At 35.0% G+C, this 18,469-nt stretch overlaps 1 protein-coding gene across 5 annotated transcripts; it reads left to right on the top strand.

Moving 5' to 3' along the window:
- Positions 1–295: 295 nt before the first annotated feature.
- Positions 296–17,981, top strand: mdm1 (Mdm1 nuclear protein). Of its 5 annotated transcripts, none has more exons than XM_056455813.1 (15): positions 297–398; positions 963–1,068; positions 1,555–1,847; positions 2,148–2,279; positions 3,974–4,150; positions 6,136–6,269; positions 7,134–7,230; positions 8,349–8,381; positions 10,694–10,896; positions 10,965–11,198; positions 12,554–12,699; positions 13,106–13,242; positions 13,326–13,557; positions 17,073–17,141; positions 17,565–17,981. In XM_056455813.1, exons 1-15 carry the CDS (start codon positions 381–383, stop codon positions 17,672–17,674), a joined length of 2,121 nt encoding a protein of 706 aa, XP_056311788.1. In that variant the 5' UTR covers positions 297–380; the 3' UTR covers positions 17,675–17,981. The 5 variants fall into 5 exon arrangements, with proteins under 5 accessions (XP_056311792.1, XP_056311793.1, XP_056311788.1 ...); XM_056455816.1 differs by lacking the exon at positions 297–398 and adding an exon at positions 503–677 and having other exon boundaries at positions 17,565–17,980; XM_056455817.1 differs by lacking the exon at positions 13,106–13,242 and having other exon boundaries at positions 296–398; positions 13,300–13,557.
- The last annotated feature ends 488 nt before the right edge of the window (positions 17,982–18,469 follow it).

The following is an 18,469-nucleotide window of genomic DNA, read 5'->3' on the forward strand; positions in this document are numbered from 1 at the left end:
ATTTTTGAATATTTCGTATTTTCCTATCTAATAAATATGCTTGCAATATTAAATTACCATCTGTTTTCATGCATTTCTCTAAATCTGTTAACAAACCAAAACAAGAAAAAAATTGACCTCACATACATAACATGGATTGATTTCTAATATATCTTACAATATCTTATAATACTACTATAAACACACACTGTAAAAGGTCAGGGTCATAACAACAAAGCTGCTTACAGTCTTGCGCATGCGCGTAACGTGGGACGCCTCACCAAGGTAACAGCAAAGGCTGTAACTGAATCTAATCTCACACACCTCCAAGCGTGAAACAAAAACACTTCTTTTGTTCGCCGACCTCTCTGTACCCTAGTCACTGCTGGCTCAGACTGAAAATGCCTGTCCGTTTTAAGGTATGCTATTTAAATTACAAATACACTGGAAGTAGTTTTTACAAAACTGGACCAGATTGAAGGTGCACGCGCTTGTGCGACGTCATTTGTTTGAGGAACAGAACAGTGAGCGCGCGCTGCAGGCTAAAATGCTTTCGGTTTTGAGATTTATTCAGAGTGTTTACATTTAGGTTATATGCAATATGCATTAAAACGAGTTACTGTAAGACAAAGCGTTCACTTTGCCGAAAAAAAAAACAGAAACGACGTGATTTTTGAGAAGCACGAAACACATGAACGGTAATGTTAAATCATTGCAAGGTTTAGTCGGTTTTAACGTTACTTCCTGTTATGTCTTGAAGTTGGTGCGCGGATTAACATGCATCCAAGTTATCCAGTTGTCTGCAAAGAGCTAGTTATTTAGCATGCATTATGCATGCCTTTTCTGTTAAATCACAGATATAGAATTTCCTGGACCTCTCATGTGAACATGCAGATTGTGTAACGTATCGTGTATGCACATTGTTCTTTACATGTTTGCTATAAAGATGATTTCTGTGTTCTACTTCTGTATATTTGTAATAGGGAATCAGTGAGTATCGAAGTAAATACAAGGGTCGAACAACAAGATCCAGAAGCGATTCTCCACATCGCAGGATGCGACTGGCAGGACTGCGCTCTGACCAGTCAAGTATGTGATAGATAGATAGATAGATAGATAGATAGATAGATAGATAGATAGATAGATAGATAGATAGATAGATAGATAGATAGATAGATAGATAGATGGTGATGTCAGATGATAGAAAGAATGATAGATAGGTAAACAGGCAAACAGATGAATAGACAGATGAAGAGAGACAGACAGACAGATAGATAGATAGATAGATAGATAGATAGATAGATAGATAGATAGATAGATAGATAGATAGATAGATAGATAGATAGATATACATACATACATACAGACGGATGGATGGATGAATGGATGGATAGATAGATAGACAGATAGATAGATTGATTGATTGATATACATACTAATAGATAGACAGACATATGGATAGATAGATAGATAGATAGATAGATAGATAGATAGATAGATAGATAGATAGATACACAGACAAACAGACAGAGATATGTTAACATTGAAGTAACTGGTGTTATTTTGTTATTAAAGGAATTACTCAGGAACCCCAGTTCATATCCAAAAGGAGAGTGCCATTTTATCCACCTCAGGTATCCAGTTCTTTCGAATGGAAAGGACGTGATCGTTCTCAACAGCAGTTTGAGAAGAGCAGGTCTCCAGCGGTCTCACCTGTGCTCAGGGCCACTAGTGCAGAAAGACAGGTGACCCCTCTTGCGCCTAGAGACCCACCAGAGGGCACCAATGCTCTATCTCAACCACTACAAGCAGAAGCAGCTCAGACATCCACCTTTGCTGCACACAAGCAGAAAGGAGCACTTAATGGAGTGAGTGTAAAGATGTTAAAATAACACAAAATCACATTTTAACACATTTTTAACACATTTTAAAAAGTCCCACTTGTAGTTCTGTTCATATGTAGTACTATTAATAGACAGAATCTCAGGCCAGAGTATGTGGAAGAGCAAGCTTTTTCATGCTGAGGATTTCACCAACTTTTTAAACATGTTTTTGATCTTGTACTTTTATGAAAAAGGGTATTAATTAATTCATAACACTACATAATTAATTATCAATGCACCCTATAATACCTCCAGTAACAGTTATTCACTTGTTTTGACTATTAGATTAACCATGCACTACGGATGAAAGCAGGCCTGAGGTCGGAGCCTCAGAAAAATGGCTTGAACTCCGAATACAAGAGACAGTTCATGTGGAAAACACCTGTGGCCGAATCGCCCCTGCTTGCTGCACATGAGGTGCCTTTTTTTCAATTTATCAGTCAGAATAATTTTACATGCTTAGATTTGAATTCAGTTATTTTGTAGCCAGATTATCCTATACTACTTGACAACCGTTTTGGACACCTGATGTGTTTCTGATATTTTGTAAAATATAAACTAAGTGCAACCGAGTGCTTTTTGTGTAATTTTCTTTTATCAAAATTAAATAAGCAATGTTCTTCCAGTAGATGGCAGTACATTTCTCCATGCCACTTTTATGTATCTAATAAAAATGACAATTAGTTTATTCTAGATTCTAACATCTAGAATGTTAGACATACTGCACACTCACTGGCCACTTTATTAGGTACACCATACTAGTACCGGGTTGGACCCCCTTTTGCCTTTAAAATGGCCTAATCCTTTATGGCATAGATTCAACAAACTACTGGAAATATTCCTCAGAGATTTTCATCTATATTGACATGATAGCATCATGCAGTTGCTGCAGATTTGCCGGCTGCACATCCATGATGCGAATCTCCCGTTCATCCACATCCCAAAGGTGCTCTATTGGATTGAGGCTGGTGACTGTGGCGGTCCTTTTGAGTACAGTGATCTCATTTTCATGTTCAAGAAACCAGTCTGAGATGATTCACACTTTATGACATGGTGCATTTTTCTGCTAGAAGCAGCCATCAGAAGATGGGTACACTGTGGTCATAAAGGAATAGACATGATCAGCAACAATACTCAGGTAGGCTGTGGCGTTGACATGATGCTCAATTGGTACTAAGGAGCCCAAAGTGTGCCAAGAAAATGTTCCCCACACCATTACACCACCACCACCACCAGCCTGAACCGTTGATACAAGGCAGGATGGATCCATGCTTTTATGTTGTTGATGCCAAATTCTGATCCTATCATCCGAATGTCGCAGCAGAAGTCGAGACTCATCAGACCAGGCAATGTTATTCCAATGGTCTATTGTCTAATTTTGGTGAGCCTGTAAAACCAACTGTAAAATCAGTTTCCTGTTCTTAGCTGACAGGAGTGGCACCCGGTGTAGTCTTCTGCTGATGTAGCCTCATCTGCCTCAAGGTTCAGAGATACTCTTCTGCATACCTCGGTTGTAACGAGTGGTTATTTAAGTTACTGTTGCCTTTCTGTCAGCTTGAACCAGTCTGGCCATTCTCCCCTTACCTCCGGCATCAATAAGGCATTTGCGCCCACAGAACTGCAGCTCACTGGATATTTTTTCTTTAGAACGATTCTCTGTAAATCTTAGAGGTGGTTGTGCGTGAAAATCCCAGTAGATCAGCAGTTTTAACAACCATGCCACTTTCAAAGTCACTTAAATCACTTTTCTTCCCCATTCTGATGCTCGGTTTGAACTGCAACTGATCGCCTTGACCATGTCTACATGCTTAAATGCATTGAGTTGCTGCCATGTGATTGGCTGATTAGACATTTGCACTAACGAGTAGTTGGACAGGTGTACCGAATTAAGTGGCCAGTGAATGTATATTCTAACATTAATGGTTATTGTATAATGTTTTTATTATTATTATTATTTTATTATAAATTTTTTTAAGCTTGTATTGTTTATCTTTTTAAACTGATTATTATTATGTTATTACATTTAGATCTTTTTCAAGTAATTATCCAAATACCATAGCCATCCAGTTAATTTCTTCTCCTTGTGTTTTAAATTATTTTACGTCTGTTAGATGTTATACAGTAACAACAGAGCCATCCCACCCTTCAAAACAAGCCCGGTGATTATGGAGAGCGAGTACAAGAGAAGTTTCAAAGGATCACCTCTTCCAAGGCCACCACGCTTGAGGCGAGATGTTGAACAGTACGAGGCCCCACAGTTTCTAACAGAGAGCAAAACACCAGAGAAGGTACACAGAAATATATACTTTCACTTCATTCAAATCAATTTCAGCTCAACTCAATTCATTTCTAGAACGCTTTCAACCAACCACAATGGGTACCAAAGTGCTGTACATAAAAACACATAATACATGCAAACATACAAGGAACCAAAGTACCTAAACTCACAACACATGATTAAAAGCTAAAGAAAATAAGTGTGTTTTCAGTCAATGTCATGATCGACTGTATCAAAAGAAGCAGTGAGATCCAATAATAGAAGAACAACAGGGCTACCTGAATTAACCTCTAACAAGATATCATTTGAAACCCTCAATAGAGCGGACTCTGTGCTATGACCAGCTCCAAAACCTGATTGAAATTTATCAAAAATTTTATTATTAACTAGGAAATCATTCAGCTGTACAGACAAATCTTCTCTAAAATCTTCGAGATAAAAGGCAGTTTAGAAATAGGGTGAAAATTCTTCATGTCTGAGACATCAAGATTCACTTTCTTTAGTAGAGGCTGATTAACAGCATGGATAAAACTACTAGGGACAATACCAGTAAACAAACATCTATTAACAATTGAAAGCACACTTGGAACAATTGAGTTCATCGCCTCCTTAAATAAAGTGGCAGGAATGACATCACATGAAGAGCCAGAAGGCCTCATATGTGCAACAATGTCATTAAGTTGTGACAGACACAAGATAAAAGCTGGTTAGTTTTTTCAAGGGGGCAATAGAAATTGTAGGAACGTTGATTACAGGTGAAATCTGAGAATCTTATCAGTAAAAATGCAGAAATTCAGTAAAAAAAACTGAAAAAGAAATTGATGGAGAAACAACAGGCTAAAGTATGGTGTTAATAGTAGAGAACAGTAATTTAGAAATATGGTAGCTCTTTGAAATTATGTCAGAAAAATTATTTGATCTAGCTGCTTTAACTGCCCTTTGAAATTTTGTCAAGCGATCTCTCAAAGATTCATATAAAACCTGAAGTTTATCTTTAAGCCATTTACGCTCAGCTCTTCTACAATCCCACCTCAGGGCCCTAATATTGCTGTTCACCCAGGGCTGGGGCTTAACTTTCTTTTTCTTAGTTTTCAATGGAGCTACCGAATTCAAAATATCAGAGCATACACAGTTAAACTGGATAACTAACCCCTCAGGACTCATATCAGAAGATGGAAACAGATGAAAAATTACTATCAGTGGAGGAGGAAAGCACATGAGTTTCAACAACGACAAAACTATCATAGCTTAAAAAATAAGAGTTAAATAAAACAGTCTTGTGGTCAGAAAAAACAGTGTCAGCAATATGCAAATTACTCACAGAGAAACCAGAAGTTAGCACTAAGTCAAGAGTATGACCATGCTCATTTTTTGGGCCTACAACACATTGTAATAGACCAAAGGAGTCTCATAAATTATTAAACTCATTAACAAGAGGTCTGATCGGACAGCACACATGAATATTAAAATCTCCCTAAATTAAAATATTGTCTGCACTAGGAAAAATAGAAGATAAAAAATCTGAAAAAATCACCAATAAAATCTTAATGATATGAGGGAGGTCTGTAAATAAGGGCACATAAAATAGACTTTAAAAAATTTTACATAAATAACATAACCTTAATGGAGGAGTAAGCTTCAGTAGGTCTGCATTTTAACTTATTTTTAAAAACAGCAGCAATGCCCCCACCACGACCAACAAACCTTGGAGAGCTGAGAAAAGAACAGTCAGGTGGGGAAAGTTCTGAAAAAGGAGCCATATCACCAATGTTTAGCCAACGTCTATTCACATACATCAATCATGAATGCAAACTTTCCAGGTATCACAGCATCAGTATGAGAGCTGGAAAATCCAGTTTCGATAACATATGTTAGTTCCTCATAGTTTTTTACATGTGCTCTGCAATGTATAGTGAGGAAGTGTACATTTACTAAAATGTTTGCACCTTTGACATAGTATTTCTGGCTCTTTTGCCCAAATGCCCACCATACCAGAGTAAGAGAAAGAAGAAGAAGAAGGAGCGACCACACAGTAGGAAGTCAAGCCCTGAACAAGAAGAAACCTATCTGCAGCAACAGGAAGTGAAATCATCCCACAACCTGAAAGACCCTTCACCAAAGGTTATAAGGTGACTGTTGTGTTTTTACAGGATGTGCAGAAATAACAGAAAATAAACTGTAATTTATTTATGTAATATACAGTTGAAGTCAGAATTATTAGCCCTCTTAAATTACTAGCCCCCATATGTATATTTTTTTCCTAATTTCTGTTTATTAAAGATTTTTTCAACACATTTCTAAACAGTATACATTAAACATAATAGTTTTTAATAACTCATTTCTAATAACTGATTTCTTTTATATCTGCCATGATGACAGTAAACAATATTTTACAAGATATTTTTCCAATTACTAGTATTCAAAGCAGTTTAAAGGCTTAATTATGTTAATTAGGCAAGTTAGCATAATTAGGCAAGTCATTGTATAACGGTGGTTTGATCTGTAGACAATGAAAAAAAACATTGTTTAAGGGGGTTAATACTATTGACTGCTTTAATTCTAGTCAAAATGAAACAAATAAGACTTTCGCCAGAAGAAAAAATATTATTGGAAATACTGTGAAAAATTTCTCGCTCTGTTAAACATCATTTAGGATGTCGGTGCCAATAGCCTAGTGGTTAAGTGCACCGACATATAGCACCATGGTGCTCACGGCGACCCGAGATCGATTCCCGGCTCGAGGTCCTTTGCCGACCCTTTCCCTCTCTCTGCTCCCAATGCTTTCCTGTCTGTAATATCAACTGTCCTATCTCAATTAAAGGAAAGGTGAAAAACCCCTAAAAAAACATGGAAATACTTGGGAAATATTTGAAAAAGAAAAAAAAATCATTGGAGTGCTGATCATTTCGATTTCAATTGTATATAGGTTACATGTTTAGATTTTTGAGGTTGTATGAGTATTTACCAGTTTTCTCTTTTTTCCTGCATGACAGAAAAGTGAAAACTGAGTACAGGTCCAACTTTCGCTCTCCCCTCCAGTACAGCTACAGAGATGGAGCATGGCTGAAGATTAAATCTGCAAAAGAGGAGGTGTGCTTCTGGAAAAAGAAAAGAAATCGATGGGAATAATATATGCAGACATATGCACATGCTATTTTTTATATTTTTAACAAATTTAGTCATAAAATTAAATATTAAAAAATAATAATTGGAATAAATGAAATAAAAAAATGATTTTTATGGGGTGGCATGGCGGCTCAGTGGTTAGCGCTGTCGCCTCACAGCAAGAGGGTCACTGGTTCGATTTCTGACTCTGCCAGTTGGCATTTTAGTGTGGAGTTTGCATGTTCTCCCCGTGTTCGCATGGGTTTTCTCCTGGTGCTCCGGTTTCCCTCACAGTCCAAAGACATGCAGTATAGGTGAATTGAATAAACTAAATTGTCTGTGGTGAATTTGAGAGTGTATGGGTTTTTCCCAGTACTGGGTTGCAGCTGGAAGGGCATCCGCTGTGAAAAACATATGCTGGATAAGTTGTCGGTTCACTCCGCTGTGGTGACCCCTGATAGATAAGGGACTAAGCTGAATGAAAATGAAGGAATTGATTTTTATGAATGTATATGCTAAATGAAATAAGATGACTTAAAATACAAAATGATTTTAATAAATTATTTGAAGACTTTCAGTGAAATAATTTAAAAATAGCGATCACAAATGGTGACTTAAAGGGATAGTTCACCCCAAAAAATGACATCATTTACTCTCCCTTGTGTGATTTTAAGCCTATTTCTTCTGTTGGACACAAAAGAAGATACTCTGAAGTAATTTGGATTATGAGGTCAAATGACTTCTATAGTAGGAAAAAGAATACCCAGCAACCAGCATTCTTCAAAATATCTTCTTTTGTGTCCAACAGAAGATAGAAACTGGAGGAAAAAACAAGGGTGAGAAAATGATGACAGAAATTTCATTTTTGAATGAACTTTCTTTAAAACCCTGAAATTCTGCAAGCGAAATCGAGGAAAGAACTCACATGAATGTCAAAAAAGTCATTTGTTTGGAGTTTGTATCTGTTTGGAGACACAAACTGTCCATAAAAGTTCACTTTATATCAGGACATGAAAGCTTTAGAGTGGAGTGGAAGTGTCAGAGTTGCTAGAGAATGGTTAGATACTCTCTCTAATCAATGGTCTGTATGGTTAATCTTGCAGGGGTGTGATGGTTTTCCCCAGTGGTATCATGAGGTAACATTTCACCTGTTGCTTGCATCCTCTCACTGCTTCAGATCTCTCGACAGACGCTTTAATTTGCTTATATGTCTGTTCTGTGCTGCTTCACAAAATGTATGACATCATTGAAATGATCGTATGGACCTAGATTTGATCGTGTGTGTGTCTGTGTGTGTGCACGCATGTGGTGGATCAAGATGTTATCTGTCAGCATGTACAGAAACTTTGAAGTTGTCTGTGGTTTTGTTGGTTAATTTTTTTCTGTTTCTTGCACTTTCAGGTGTCTGGTAATCTTGTGTTGACTTTAGGTTCACTCAGTGATTATATACAAGTATATACAAATGTATAGGCACAGTTTAGATGTATTTATTTATATAGGTAAATTAAGAGTATGATTTTTTTAATTTAGAAGAACCAACAATATTGTTACATTTTAATGTATAATAAAACATATCTAGCTTAAAAGGAAGATTAACAGAGGAAATAAAAATATAGATTTTTTGTAAGACATTAGTATGTATTACATATTGAATTAATTATTTCTGCTAGATAAATTCTTAGATAGCTCTAATAGTTTTCTAATATGGTTTAATATAGCCTTTGTGTGTAGGTCCTCATGATTTCCATGATGTGATACTGTCAAAACTTGAGTATACAGTGCTCAGCATATATAAGTACACCCCTCACAATACAATATTATACTTGTGCATATACATTAGATTAGTCAGTACTGAAGCCAAATCAGGAGCTTATCTAACAAAATAATTTAAGATAACGGCCCAAAAACTAGTGCACCAAAATGTATGTTATAGAAAAATATTAAATACAAAATATTAAATACAAATTTAGTTGAAATTTTGTAGATTGTAACGTCTTTTTTTTTCAATATTTTGCTTGAATTTAATTGTATTATCTTTAAATTTCTAAATATGTTTGGTGACTAAAATATTATATTAAATATTATATTTTAATAAATATATTTGTTTAATAAATCTGTTTTGTTTAAATGCACCAAATTACATTGCCTATATTCACTGAGAAATCGATAAAAAATATAAATTTTCAAAATGGGGTGTACTCAATTATGCTGAGCACTGTAAGTCTATATTTGGGTCACACTGTATTTTGATGGTCCGTTTGTTGAATTTAAGTGACATTGCATCTACATGCCAAGTAATTCCCATTAGATTATAAGCAGACTGTTAGGTTGGTGTTAGGGTTAGTGTAAGTTGACATGTACTTGAAAAGTTTCTTATAGTCAGTTAAATGTCTGTTGAAGGAGCAGTATCAACAGATATTAATTAAGCAGACAGTCTACTAATACTCAAATAAACCCTCAAAATAAAGTGTTACCTATATTCGTAGATAATAATAATAATTTTTAATTTCAGCAGGAAAATGAATTTGTAGTTGTAAAAAGGTGTAAATGAAACTGAAATAATAAAAGTTGATTAACTGATCAGCTTTCTGATCACTAAAATTGAATATAAAACATTACAACTCCAGAAAAGGTTAAACTAAAAAAAGTGAAATCAAGAAATTAAAATCAAGAATAAAAAAAGATGAGTTATGAAAAAAAAAACTAAAATCCAGGCAAAATGGAATATGGTAAAAGGATTTCATATGCCCTACAAGTATCATTTTGCTGAATGCTAAATGATTTGATCTGATTATTTTGTTTTATGACATGCTTGACTATGCATAGAGTGCTTAACTCTTTATTTTAACGTACGTACTTAAAATTATTCATCTGCAAACCTTACAATCTAGAGCCTTCAAAGCATTTTTGTAACATGCTGACAGTGTTAAAACGAAGACACTTTCGTCAGGAAGAAGTTTTTGGTTTTAGGTTATGGTGTCAAGTGTGCTCTGTTGCATCTCCAGCAACACTTTTGTGCAAAACTCGCCATACGGGACAGAAGTGTCTTTCTGAGTCAGCTCTTTAGGAGCGGGGCAGGACTGCCTTCACACTGACATTCTCCACAGTTTTCAGAGCGGATGTGGCAATGCTGCATCATGTGAAATTCTAATGGTTTGATAACCAATTTATATGAAGCATGCTAATTACAATATCATGACTCAACAAAAGATGTCCTCACCACATATAAATCAATTAATTATTTAATTTACTTTACTTTTTATAGAATTAAAAAACTTATTTTAGGCCATTCCAATAGCTGCCCTAAAATTCCAATAGTGGGGCATCTTTATTGTTGAGTCCTGAATATCTAACATATCTACATTATCAGTCTTTTAGCATCAATCAACTTACAGTGCAACCCTAATACATCCATTAGTATAACTCCAATCTTGCTGTACTTCCACAGGTAAAGGAGCTACGCGAGAGGGCAGAGGCCTACAAGAAAAGGGCTTGGGGAACTCATTTTTCTCGGCAACACTTGAATCAGATTTTATCAGATCAAAACTGGATGTGGGAGCCTTCCAGTGGCACCTCCTCATCCTCCATTGAATCCGATGCCTGCAGAAGCACAAGCAACAGCCATATTATTGAGGCTCTGGACCTTGCCAGGTGAGTACAACTTATTCTTAACAAATCTTTTCAAATATTTGGTTTAATGAGTGACTTGGTTTATTTAGGGCTGGCAGTGTCAGGGGAAGCTCTAGCCATGGACATTCTGCTTCTGTGGTGGTCAGCAGGAGAAGCTCTCCTGGAGAAGGGGGTCTTCCTGAACAGCCCACCCTACCTGTGCAGAGGAAGTTGGCATGGGATGAAGAAGAGCAGCTTGGAGAACGAGAAGAGATTGTACAGGACAGGCTAACAGATAAGGGAGGGAAAACAAGAAATGAGAATGGGATGGAGAGAAATGAGAGGTATGTGCTTGTTCCTCTCAGAATTGAGCAGATGCTTTTTTAGCAATACTACAACCAGCATGGACAGTTTTCAGCCAAAATCAGAATGAAGAAAGTGAATTGTTTGGATTTCTTCAACTATAATAAGGCAATGGTGTATTCTAATTTTACACTTTAAAAAATTGCTGTAAAATTTACAGTATTACTGGACTATAAATGACTATAAATGAGTGCACTATAAATGAGTAATTACAAATGTGCTGTAAAACTGCAGGACAGTTGTAATTGTTAATTTACAGTTCACTTGTAAATATTTCAATACTACTGGCAACCAAAATTGCCAGTGATACTGCATTTTTTACAGCATGGGTGTTTCCCAGTGTTGGGTTGCAGCTGGAAGGGCATCCGCTGCCTACAACATATGCTGGAAAAGTTGGCGGTTCATTCCGCTGGGGCGACCCCTGATTAATAAAGGGACTAAGCCGAAAATAAAATGAATGAATGAATAATAAAGTTCAAAGTTTATTAATGGGGAAATGTAACTATTAAAAATGACTAAACATGTTATACTATGTTATGTGTGGGGGGCCTTGGTTTTTTGATTTAAATGTTTTAAGTCACCAAAAATCATGTTAATGGTGACTTGATCTGGCTCATGTTCGAGTTATACAGTGCAGTTTTTAATAATATAAATAGGAACATTTCAGTCTACTAAACAGAAGGAACTGAATAGAAAATACTAGTTGGTAAATTGCAATTACCCGCATTTTTCTAGATTCATCTTAAACTTGTTTTTTAGTTTGATATGCCATTATTGTTTAGATTAGGACTGTGCGATTTGGGGAAAATATCTAATTGCGATTTTGCAATTACGATTTGATTTGCGATTTAATTTTTTAGTTAAGCTTCAGCTTTATTGTGGGCGTTCCTCATAGTTCTGTTGCATTATTCTGATTAGGCAGAAGGAAAGTGTGCCCACTCAATTGGCTAGTAAGACTGTCACGCACAGACGGCAGTCACACATTTGCTCTGGCTGGGGGAAATGAAATAATATATAGTTATATCGCAGCCTCTTTCAATTAACTAATCGCAACATTTCAAATCGCGATTCGATTTAGATTAATTGCACAACCCTAGTTTTGACTATAATTCTTTTTGGTTAATGCCAATATACAGTATGCATGCATGACATCACCATTTTCACAAAATCACCTTTTTGTTGATGATAAAGGTATTGTTTTCAAAACTCGCCCTTTGAAACCAAGTTTCATAAGTTTGAGGCCACTGTTAAGTAAATGAACTGCTGAAAACTGTCACATAAACACACCCTAACATACAATACAAGCCTCAAATTTCCATTTGCATATCTTTTCTAGGTTAAATTCATTGGAAAGTGAGTCATTATCATCGGCGGAAGAGGGGTCTGAAGCTTCTGTTAATGAGGGCAGATTGCCAACCCCTAAACTCAAGACCATGCAGACTGTACAAAGAACACATCATGATCGAACCACTCCATCCATCGGTAATGAGCATACTAGACACCAACTTTAAAAGTTCAGACATCATTGCCCTGAATACTGAGTGATGTTTCAGCTTAACTTGGCTTTACAGACAACTGCGGTTTTTTTAGGCAGATGGTGCTTTCGTCTGTCACCTTAAACCCATACTTTTGGCTTCTCAAAACAGTTTCAGAATGATTTCTCTCGACAGTTTCAGTATGATTTCTTTTCTGGATTGGTTGCAAAAATTTCTTTGCAATAAATCAAGATAATACACATAAATGTTGTATTTTTGTTACATTTTAACCATACATTTCAGGCTTTTTTCTAGCAATTTCGAGAGAAGCAAACGTAATCGTGAGATATAAACCCACAGATCTGAGCTATTTGTTTTTACATAATTAATTTATTTTGATATTATTTTATTAGGAGGAGCTTTGCTGATCTCTCCTCCAAAGATCAAACATTTCTCCGGGAAAGTTAGAAGGAGCGAACCACCTTTAGGAAAGCCTCACTCTCCTTACAAACATATCATAGATGGCTCTCCACAGCGAACACACAGAAAGGTACATGACTGACGCTGAGTAAAATTTGCAATATTATGTCATACGTTATATCCTCAGATTTCAATCTCCATTATATTGCGAAGGCTGCGAATGGAAGCTTGCCTCGTGCCTCTCCAGTCGCTGGCCTGACTACTGTAGATCTTCTGCCCATGCGAGAAGATGCCTGGTCTGATGAAGAGGTGACAGATTACAGAAGTGCAAAACCTCCCACGCCATCACAAAAACAACAGAGCAGTCAGCGTCACAAAGCCAATGCTGCTCCACCTGCCAACAGAATCCAGGGCACAATGAGAAATGCGGAATTTCAGCATAATGGTACGATTCCTTTCAATATCCACTCATGCAGATCTGGTTGCAGCCATTGGGAATTTTCTTATGCAAGGTTCCCACGGGTCATGGAATTTCTGGAATATCACGGAAATTTCAAAGGTCTATTATAGACATCAAAAGTCGGGGAATTTTATGTTTTTGTCCTCATCGAGGAATAACAGCAATTCTTGTTCCTCAAAAGTGTTTATATTGAACTTGTTAGATATGAAACATTCAGTACAAATAGCTTTTAACTTTTTATTTTTTTAGACAACAAACAAACAAAACCCATCGCACACATATACATTTCCGTTCTAAAAAAATATGAGAATTATATTAAAAAAATGTATAATATTAAGTAAATTTTATATATATATATATATATATATATATATATATATATATATATATATATATATATATATATATATATATATATATATATAAAGGCTGCACGATATTGGAAAAATCTGATATTGCAATATTTATTTTTCTGCGATTAAATATTGCGGTATGAATACAGTTTCACAAGATGGTTTGAATAGCACTGTTTGATGGTTTTCTATGGTGTTTAACAGTACTGAGCTACAGAAATTGAATCATCACAATGTAAAAATGCTTTTAGATCAAGTAAAAATATTTTTTTGTTTTCAACTTCAATAGAAATAAGTGAAAATGAAGAGTTTTTCCTTAAAACGAGCAAAATTATCTGCGAGCGGAGTAAAATAATCTTGTTTTTGCTTTAAAATGTAGATATTTGGACTAGAAACAAGAGAAAAATTCTAAGTAAGAAATTCCGTATTCCTTATAAATACAGTAATTAAATACAGTTCTTTAGCTCCTGGTCAACTATAATCCAGACTCATATCGTGCGATGTGACAAGTGCAGATGCACACATTGCAATATCGATGCTGAAATTATTTATTGCGCAACCCTAATATATATATATATATATATATATATATATATATATATATATATATATATATATATATATATATATATATATATATATATATATACACAGTATAAGGAAATAAATAAATAAGGAAAAGTTCTACTCTTCTAAAATAACTGAAGGGTCCATCTTCTTTATGTGATCTAAAACAGATTGCCGAGTGAGAAAAAAACATCAGTATAACTTCTTACAGAATATCATATTTTTTCTAAGGTCAAGTGGCGTACGTTTCATAAGCCATTGTTTAAAGGTTGGAGGAAATTTTTCCTTTCACTTGAGCAATATTAACCTTCTACTATCAAGTCCAAGGCACTGAAAAAAGTAAGATTTTTTTTCTTTGTTAATTTTTCAAATAATTTGTCCACATTTTTCGAGTGCCTTGGACTTACTTTTGCTGTTTATTCTGATGAATCCCTTACCCAAAGAGCACCGACACATTAATTAAGCCTTGAGCACTTTTTGTTTGATTTTGGATTTTTATCAGGGATTTATGCTTATTGTTTTAAAATACTTTCTATTTATTTAGTTTTTTGTTTAAAGGATCATGTTTCGTGTGATTTGCTTATTGTAATGATTAGGCTGTTGTTAATTGCTTTTTTATTGCTTTCCCATTTGTCAGCCAGGAATCTAATGCAGTCACCAGGCATAAAATACTGTCTGTGGCTGTTTTTTGTCGGCTCTGTAGCAACAAACTTCAGGACATTTTTGAGCTTACTCAACTTAAACCAAGTCAAATGCAGTAATTGGGTTGAAAGTTGAGTCAACTAAAAAATATCCTGAAGTTTGTTGCCTTAAAATTTTAACTTTTTTATTACAGTAAGGATTTTACGGAAAAAAAATAGGATTTTTGTGACCTATGATCTAAATTTTTCTCGAAAAAGTTTTACATTTGCAAAGGTATTGTGGCATTTCTTGTGTTGCTTTCCTGTGAAAAATACACACATTTACTTTTTTGACCTCAAGAACCATTGGCCTATATAATTTATATATAGGGAACACTAAGAGAAACAAAGAGAGACAGTAAGCATATAAAGCCTACTATGTCATATTTGAGACATGAATGACTCTTAGTGATCAAAAATAAACAAAAAGTCAAAACTCTTCATTAAAAACAAAAAGCATGTTAAATTTTCTAATTTTCGTGATTAATATAGTGAATGTAGCCTTGTTCAAATAGGCCTTGAATGTGCTTTGCAATAATGTCGCATGATGGGTCTAAAGAGAGTCACACACTTGAGAAGTGCAGCATCATGCTGTGTGTCTATGATGAAAATAAAAACTCTAAAACAAATGTGCACACCAGATGATCAATTTCTATAAGCGAATATAATGTTATATAAAGAAAACTACTCAGATGGCGCGGAAGGAATTGTGAAGTAACAGTGTCAATGGCTGGCCAAATTCTGTGCAATTAAAAAACTACAAACTCCTCTAAATTCTGTTCCATTTACTTGATTTTGCATTAAATTCTGGACGGACTGCTCAAAACAAACCATGGAAGTTCAGTAGTCAGTAAAAGTCAGGGAATTTGACATTTCGCATAGAGTAGGAACCCTGATTTTGGGAGGCTTATCAGTGAATCCTGTAAAGACAATTATCCATATTGGAAGAGCGCGCTATCACTTTATAAGAGTACATGACCACCGATCCATGCAAGGGAAGAACTACCACCACACTACAAGCACGCAATTGAAACGTGACTGAGTCATTTACCAGCAGAAGGAGTAGAGGAGGTTAGGTTACCGCCAGCAATTGGGGGAGAACAATCTAGGTCAGTCTCCGGTTGTCTTTTTTTTTTGTCTTTCTTTTTCCGCTAACGTCATTACATTATTTTAGTACCACTCATTCTATCTGGTCAGATGTTCCCATGTCCTCATGGAGTCATTTATTAAGAAAGATTATCGAAGTTCCATTACGTATAATACACCTATCGAACGATGTATGTGTGACTACATTTAGGCATTTAAAAGAGTTAGAGATTGACTAATTAATTCAAGATTTATTCAGTCCAACTCACAAAAAAAGATTCATAAGTAAACTGTCTGTCATTTAATCACTACAGATATGAAAATACTAAGTTAAAAACCCATTTGAAATACGTTTTACAGCAGTTTTTGTTTCAAAATAATAATCCCTATTCATCAAAAGTCCTAAAGAATAATTTAATATTCATTAAAATTAGTTATCTTGAGCACTAGATCAAAATATTAAGATGATTTCTGAAGAATCACATGTCACTGAAGACTGGAAAATAATGATGATTCTAAAAATCCAGCTTTTGCCATCAAAGGAATTAGTTACATTACATATTAAATATACATACACGCATGTAATAATATTACACGTTTGTTCTGTAGCTGACTGAATTTTGATCAAATACATGCCGCCTTTGTGAGCAAAAGAAACTTTTCCAAAAACATTTACAAAAAGATTTACATCACAAAGATGCAGTATAGAAAGTGGGAATTACGCGATTATGTTTCACTGGGTTTTGTGTTACACTCATTTATGTAATTCACCTGTGCATGATCATAATATCCTCTATGTATCAATTTCATGCAGGTAACCTGGGAATTTTTCGGCCGGAGCTGTTTGTGCTTCCTGAATCTGATTCTGCTTTGTCAGATAATGGTAAAATCACTTTATTTAAAATATATCTATATATATATTAACAGGTATTAACAACCATAAGCAGTTTCTGACAGCTACTTCAACCTTTATGTGTGTCTAGCAGTTTTAGTAGGAACAGGAATTAGATCAAGATGTCCTTTGATGTGGTGCACATATCAAAGACAGCCAATGCATTTTTAATCACTGGTTTCACTGATTGTGTGTGTCTGCAAAGTTTGCACATATATGTCACACTTTATTACTCATTCAAGAAAACAGTAATATCCTCAAATGAGTAAGAATATTTTTATAACATTTTAGAATTATATTAAATATTATTTTCTAAAACAGAATACCCTGTACGTAGTGTTTTACAATTAGATTTATTTAAATGATCTCATATATAAATATTCTTCGTTTTCTTTCTTTTTTTATTAAATCCAGATGACAAGATGTCTCAGATCTCCTCCAGATCAGCAGCTTCATGCTCCATGGCGTCTGAGGTTTTGGGTCGCGCTCAGAGACGAAAACAGGAATTTTGGGGAAAAAGCTAATCTGTCAAAGCATACTTCAACAATGCAAAAACTGAAAAATGGCCATTACGTTCTCAGGATGCAACTTTTTAAAGACATATTCGTTTTTGTGTGGATTTGTTTGTTATTTTAAAAGAAGAAAATAGATTTGTAATTTATTTTATTAACAAGTTTTAATATGACCAGTATTGTGCGTGAACTACAAATGGTTTTGCAAATGTTAAACACCTTATTCAGTCTTTTTTTGTACTAACACACAGATGATGTACACTTTTTTTGATACCAATTAGATCTGATTTTAAACAAATGTAAGATTTTTTTAATCCAATTTTTAAAAATACAATAAATACACTATAGCTTTACGTTCAGTCTCTTCTGTTCATTCTCAGCAGTTGCATAAATTGTTGTGTTCATTTAGCTTATGCGTAAATTCTACTCTTCGCTCTTGACATTGCTGGGGACATACATCAGCACACGAATTGAACAGCACAAATTATGTTTAGCGCTTTTAAGAACATGAATAAAATACAAAATAATATAAAATAAACACTTAATATTACAAATAACAATCCTGTCCCATGCTGCAAAAGTCAAATGACATGATTTTACTGCAGTCTGGCTTTACAGGAGTTATGAATGTAGTGAAATTTAGAGAAGTATGTGACACAATATCCAGATTATTGTTTTTCATAATCATGGAGGGCAAAATCGAACTGAATTTTAATTAATTACACTTCCTTGGTGCACGTGTAGGTTAAGAGTTGACGGAGCATTACTTTATTTTGAATGTAAATTACTTAAATTGCTTAAATTATT

Source organism: Danio aesculapii, chromosome 4 (genome assembly GCF_903798145.1).
Source record: "Danio aesculapii chromosome 4, fDanAes4.1, whole genome shotgun sequence".
Taxonomy (NCBI): Eukaryota; Metazoa; Chordata; class Actinopteri; order Cypriniformes; family Danionidae; genus Danio; species Danio aesculapii.